Genomic DNA, 6,917 nt, shown 5'->3' with positions numbered 1-6,917 from the left:
TAGATGCTATATGTAAATTCTCTCAGGACAACTTTCACTGTGAGAAGGAGAGTAAAGGAAATAGGCCAGTAAAAGCAGGGTTTTACATTAAAGACTTTGATCTTATCATATACTCCATTACAGATCACATTTGCACATAGAAGGTCAAAATGTATGGCTTTCACCCAGGTAATAATATATTCAAATTTTCCTGTAACAGGTTGTGTGCTGTATTTGTCCCTGCGAGAAGGACAACAAACAAATTGAGGATGTTGCCGTATCTAATTATATGTCTGGAAATACACAATTTTATTAGGAATTATAATGCCCTGCTGTGTGGTTTTTTCTGGGTTGATTGAATTAATTGTTAAAAAAGGAAAAGAAAGAGAAATACCCACACACTCACTACAGCTCCAATGCACAAATAAAAAGTATTTATTTAGCCCATGCTTCACAGGTTTTTAGCACAAACAACGTTTTGATCTACACGAGCTCTTCATCAGGATATAATTGAATTAATTACCTACAATGAATTAATGGTAATTAGTTTTGTTGACAATATGACCTTGTAAAGCCTGTTGAGAATGTGCCTAATAAAATAAAAAAATGACACAAATGAGCAAACAAGTCATTGATTGAATGTTGCTGCCACTACTTTTGAATTGTTACTTCTCCCTGGATGAGTAGGACTTAAAGGACAATAACACTGAACTGTCATTTTTACAAGGGTCTGATTGTGGTTTGAATTCAAACAGGGGTCTCTGTCATGTATGTAGCCTCTTTAGATACGTTGTTTATGCCTGATGACAGTGGTATCCACAGTTGTACCCACAGCGACCGCAGGGGATGATGATTTTGTGATATGAAATGCCGCATTTATATTTCGTTGACTTTTCATTCATCTTACAGTTACTGGCCCACTCACCCACTGTCACGACCAAGATAAAATCTACCATTGCTCAATTTCAAGCCACAAAAACTGATCTGTGTGCAATTGTTACGGGGCGAAAGCAGTAACTTGTGTACAAGTTTCCTGACACAAATGAGAAAAGCAACACAAGGGTGAGCTCTTTGTTAGGACTTTTAAAAGCCCCAGTCAAGGGCTTATGAAACAAAACCAAACAAGTGACAAACCAGAATCATTCAATGGCTATTCAGCTGTGTGCGTCGATTCAGACAGAAGGAAACATACTGTACAGGGCCTGACTTGGGGGGGTGGGAATGTCTTGGAGGAGACCCCGTTCACGAGCTCTTCTTCGCCGCCTCTCCCAGCTTCTCCTTCTCTTCCACCCGGATCTTCAGCTCGTTGACGCTGGGCTTGACGTCGGCGCTTTTCCGGGGGGCCTCCACGCAGAGCACGGCATCGTGGGAGAGGGAGACTTGCATCAGCAGTGGATCCACGCCCATGGGCAGGATGTAGGTGCGGGTGAAGTCGCGACTGATGAAGCCGTGCTGGTCCAGCCGCTGGGCGTGGTGGCCGCTGACCTCCAGCAGGTTGTCGACGGTGCGCACCGACAGCTCGTCCGGCGTGAACTGGCACACGTCCAGCAGCACGCGGAACCAGTCGTCGCAGCTGTCCACCTCCGAGAAGCCGCGCTCCAGCTGCTTGTTGATCCGCGGCCGGATGTAGTAGCCGTGGTACAGTGTGGGGGCCAGCATGTCCTGAGGAGACAGGCCTGGGGAAGAGTGGGGGGGGGGATAGACAGCAGTAATGAAGTCATGGTGTCAGAGAGTAGTAAACCCATTGAAGACCCATTGAAACCATTGTAAACCTCAGTAAAACTGTTCCACAATCACAGTAAAACCATGTGGAAAGTGCACCCTGGTAAATTGACCAGGGTGAAATTGCATCATGGACAGCATGAGCAAAAAGTTTTTTTTCGTTGTTGTTGTCATGGAGGTCCTTCTTTATAGGGGCTGGATGGTCCGTGAGCCACATAGCTGCCTGCGCTGCCTGAAATCTGGGACACCAGCAGCTTGCCAAAAGATGTCATCACCCACTGACGAGAGTTCAGAATGGGCTCACGTGACGAGTGCAAAAACACACTCGAAAAATCGTTCAAATATTTGGGAGTTATCACCTCCCCCCTGATCCGTTCCAGTCTGACAGAAGCGCAGGTCCACCATGAGTTACTCCGTTTTCCACGGAGAACATCAATGACCTGCTAAATACAATCCTCTGTCATCTTACAAATAGCATCTCCCAGACTGTAACAGCAGTGTGATGGTCCGAGTGATAAAAGCAACTTGCAGCAACAATAAACACAAGACTTGCTTTCAAATCTGTACCTGTGCATTTTGGTTTTACAGAGATGCAGTAAAATAACCTTAAAAGCCTTTACCATAATACGTTTCCAATGTAACCTCACACTTTTTCCCTTGCATATACTATGTTGTGCCATTTTTTCCCCTATGCCTGAATAAGCCTCCCCACACTGGCACTGTGTCGGGACCATCAGGCACTGGGCCAAAGCACACAGTACCTTCTCCGAAGTTCTGGTCGTAGATGCGGCGGGGCGATGACATCTCGTACTCCACACTCATGGGGTATGCGTGCGGCACTGTGCGCTCGGCCATCCTGAGAAGCAACGGCAGTGAGATGAACGAGGGAGAGAAAATGGAAGGAGGAAAAAGGGCTAGGCTATCAAGAACGGCAGCTTAATGGCTTCTGAGATCGACAGGCGCTGATTGCAGAGTGAGACTCCAAAAAGAGTTGAGGAAAGAGAGAGAGAGAGCGAGAGAGAGAGAGGGAGAGAGAGAAGGGGCTGTGGGGTGATAAAATGAGACCAGAAATAGCCTGTAACAGACACTCCAATGAAGACCTCACGAGTGCAGCTATAGCTAGAGCCAGAAACGCCACAGTGCGCTGGGTCATCCCAGGCCTGGGCTTGCACAGACGAAGAGAGTTGGCATTGGGCCCCTGGGACAGGACAGGTCCGTTCAGGCAGACGCTGGCTGCTGTCTCTGCTTCATGGGCATGCCTTACAACCGCACAGGAGCAGCCCAGACCAAACTGCTTACACCCACGAGAGTCTGACTGCGTTGTGTAAATATAACGTCATACTTGCCTCACACGAAAGCAGGTGAGCGGTGCTACTGGGACGTTGTTTCATGCAGCATCCCAGGGTGGGCAGACCTCGTGGGCACCATAGGCGAGTTCCCCCTGCCGACAAGATAACCAGCTGACACTTCAGACAGGGCTTAGATTTGAAGAGGGGGATAAAGACTGAGGCGGAGGGAGTTACAGGCCGGCTGTGGAATGGAAAAGCAGATTCCATCCCCAGTAGAGTCCGGCTTGTGAAGACAAAATAAAAATAATAGCCTCTAAGGATATCAGCATGCCCTAAGAATAACACCAGCGTTAATGGGCTCTGGCGACAGCCTGATTAAACTGATTCCAGGCTCATTGGAAATGAATACGCTCTCTCTGTCCCCCTGAGAATAAGCAAACACGACATGTGATGGGAGCAGGACTCCAACCCTGTCTGTAAATCGGCCCCCAGCGATGTCTCCAGTCCTCCCTGCCTGGCTCTGTTTACAAGGGCTGGACAGAGATGTGAGTGAAAGGCAGTCTGCTGGGTCGCCCCGGAGGCCCAAGTACTGAACAATGAACAGTGGACACTGCTGGAGTGTACAGGCAGGCCAGAGCCACATTTCTTGGTGACGTGCAGAAACAGACACTTCGTGGAGAACAAATAAGACTCCTGATTATTAGTATTCATGAGTATTCTAACCACGTGCCCTTGCCCAGGATGGCTTCCAGTCGTCGCAAGACAGGCATCTTTCACAAAGCACAAGCACACACGACAACAAGCACACACATAAATATAATGCAAGTCCTGAGGAAAATTATCTAAATCATGGTCAACACCCAGGGCAAGCGAGGGAACAGTTACAGGAGAATTGTGTGCAGGGGGGTCATAGCCGGTATAATGAGGAAAAGTGCAGAAGCAGTTGCAGTAAGGCGCTTTAGGGCAAGGAAAATAACAGAGGACCCCAAGGTGGGGAGTAGATCAGTGCAGGTTCGTTAGAGTTAGAGTTTGGATTTGAACCTCCAGAACCAGCTACGTTGATGATCTGAACGTCTTCAGTGCCAGAGGGGCTGAGGGCTGGCTCTCACTATTTCCCTGTTGTTCATCAGACAGGGCAAAGGGGAAACTACTCAGCAGATAGTGGACCATAGTCCTAAAACTTTATTTTCGCTGTCCTTATTTGCACTGAGATGAAAATCTGGCCTCAGCAAAATTCATACAAAAATTTTGATTCTCTTTTTAACTCTGAAATTGACTTCCTGAAGGATGAGTGTGACACGTCCCCACTTCTTTGTGTTAACATAAAACAACAGGCAGTTTCATGAATATGACCCAGTGTGTTGACTAAGCTTTACACACACCCTCTTCTACACAATACTCAGCTCATTGATCCATATGAGGTTAAAAAGGCTGCAGGTCCCAACAAAAGTCGGCAACAGGTAGCAGATATTTCAGCTGATCATGCCGAACTACAGAACAGTATTTTGCTTTGTTGATAAACTGTAACTATTACTCACTTTTTTTTTCTGTTTTCTTCATTTAATTACATTTTAGTTCACAGGTTTTGCAGAGAGCCTGGTTAATTTTAGAGAGCAGTGTTTCTCAGCTCTGGTCTCTTGAGTTTGTTGAAGGTTAAAATTAGATTAACTAAACAAATTTAAGAACTAAAATGGCTTAACCAGAAGTTATTTTTAAAATTGTTATCTGTTAAACAGCTGTAAACATGTTGTTGATTATTGCTTTTCAGTAACAGATCAGGAACTGAAACCAGAAGACACACAGAGACGCTAGTCCAGGACCCCAGGGAAACAAATGAAAGAGTGAGTGGGTCAAGCTGTGTGCATCAGAGAGCACTTGGTTTTCACCTTCAGAGAAAGAAAGTGTAAAGAAACACAGACCCAGTGCAGTGAGACTGACGAAAGTGCGCCACCTATTGGAAGTATTATAATAATGATTATTTAAAAATACATATACAGATATACACCAATCAGCCATAACATTATGACCACATGCCTAAAATTGTGTAGGTCCCGTTTTGCCGGCAAAACAGCCCTGACCCGTCGAGGCATGGACTCCACTAGACCTCTGAAGGTGTGCTGTGGTATCTGGCACCAAGACGTCAGCAGCACATCCTTTAAGTCCTCTAAGTTGCGAGGTGGGGCCTCCATGGATCGGGCTTGTTTGTCCAGCTCATCCCACAGATGTTCGATTGGATTGAGATCTGGGGAATTTGGAGGCCAAGTCAACACCTTGCACTCGTGATTCATCAGACCAGGCCACCTTCTTTCATTGCTCCGTGGTCCAGTTCTGATGCTCACGTGCCCATTGTAGGCGTTTTCGGGAGTGGACAGGGGTCAGCATGGGCACCCTGACTGGTCTGCGGCTACGCAGCCCCATACGCAACAAACTGCGATGCACTATTTGTACTGACACCTTTCTATCAGAACCAGCATTAACTTTTTCAGCAATTTGAGCTACAATAGCTCGTCTGTTGGATCGGACCACACGGGCCAGCCTTCGTTCCCCACCTGCATCAATGAGCCTTGGCCGCCCATGACCCTGTTGCCGGTTCACCGCTTTTCCTTCCTTGGACCACTTTTGATAGGTACTGACCACTGCAGACCGGGAACACCCCACAAGAGCTGCAGTTTTGGAGATGCTCTGACCTAGTCGTCTAGCCATCACAATTTGGCCCTTGTCAAAGTTGCTCATATCCTTACGCTTTCCCATTTTTCCTGCTTCTAACACATCAACTTTGAGGACAAAATGTTCACTTGCTGCCTAATATATCCCACCCACTGACAGGTGCCATGATAACGAGATTATCAGTGTTATTCACTTCACCTGTCAGTGGTCATAATGTTATGGCATGTTAATGTTTGCCTATTCCTGCAAGAATGCAATCTGTCTCTCTCAGCACAGTACTATAAATTCATAATGAAAATGATATGACATAATATAACTAATTACTAACTCTGTAGGTCATGGTCATATTGAGGAAACACAACATAGCATTGATAACTATGATGGGCGCTCTTGATCTCCTCGAAGCGTGTGACTTCACCTGCTCCCTCACTCAGAGTGCTCCAGAGGTCCTGCAAGAGTTTGACTATTCCCAGGGATGACATATTTGTGTCAGAACCCAGAATTCATTAGGTCTCGAAGGAAAGCATGTACATATGGAGGGTGATCGGTGCCAAAAATTAGATGAACGTGATTATGAACATGAACATGATTATGAACATTGGATTAGCCAATAAACTTGCTGGATACTGACCACTAGCTGTGATTGACAGAGGGGTTTTTGTCACAATGTAAAAGAAATACAAGAGAGGCTTCGAAATTTAAAAGCTCACTGAGAAATGTAAATAGCAAAGATAAAGATAAAATAAATGCAATCAAGTAATATGTAGTACTTCATTTAACATCTCCCTTTATGTATAGGGACCGTGTGAGTGAGCAGATTGTTCTTATTTTCCCAAATAAGAAGGTACAAAATACAATATGGAAACTATTACATTTTAAGTTTCCTTGAAACACATCTGTCCGCCATTGCTCTGAGTGGAACCGCCTGACTTCTGACCAGCTTACATGGCAACATTATAAAAGCGGACGGTCTGCATCTTCATGTTCATAATCATGTTTATAATCATATTCATCTTAATTTGGGCACTGATCACCCCCCATATGTACATAAGACAGGGCTGAGCTGAAAGAGGTCTTCACTGATGATGATGATTCCGTTTCATTCATATGTTATGAATTCAGATTTCCTGGTTTACCATCACAGTGGTTATTTGTTGTAGTGTGAAGCAGGTGAACTAATGCAGATCTGTGACTGGGCAGTGTTGGCTATGGATGACAACTGAGGTTGATTAGGTTCTCCAAAGCACAGGGAAAAGCTCT

At 45.6% G+C, this 6,917-nt stretch overlaps 1 protein-coding gene across 1 annotated transcript; it reads right to left on the bottom strand.

Moving 5' to 3' along the window:
- Nucleotides 1-391: 391 nt before the first annotated feature.
- On the bottom strand, nucleotides 392-3,300 carry hspb2 (heat shock protein, alpha-crystallin-related, b2). The gene is made up of 3 exons (XM_066710505.1): nucleotides 3,048-3,300; nucleotides 2,463-2,557; nucleotides 392-1,655 (listed from the first exon to the last, which is right to left on the bottom strand). The coding sequence occupies exons 2-3, from the start codon at nucleotides 2,554-2,556 to the stop codon at nucleotides 1,222-1,224; spliced, it is 528 nt and encodes a 175-aa protein (XP_066566602.1). The 5' UTR covers nucleotide 2,557; nucleotides 3,048-3,300; the 3' UTR covers nucleotides 392-1,221.
- Nucleotides 3,301-6,917: the final 3,617 nt, after the last annotated feature.

This window comes from Amia ocellicauda, chromosome 1 (genome assembly GCF_036373705.1).
Source record: "Amia ocellicauda isolate fAmiCal2 chromosome 1, fAmiCal2.hap1, whole genome shotgun sequence".
In the NCBI taxonomy this organism is placed as follows: domain Eukaryota; kingdom Metazoa; phylum Chordata; class Actinopteri; order Amiiformes; family Amiidae; genus Amia; species Amia ocellicauda.
This window is presented reverse-complemented; position numbering and strand designations above follow the sequence as displayed.

Bases quoted from the DNA above. Each gene is read 5' to 3' on its own strand.
- hspb2 (XM_066710505.1), bottom strand. From the start codon at position 2,556: ATGGCCGAGCGCACAGTGCCGCACGCATACCCCATGAGTGTGGAGTAC. The intron at 1,656-2,462 runs GTACTGTGTGCT...ACTCTTCCCCAG, and splicing joins CGACCAGAACTTCGGAGAAG to GCCTGTCTCCTCAGGACATG.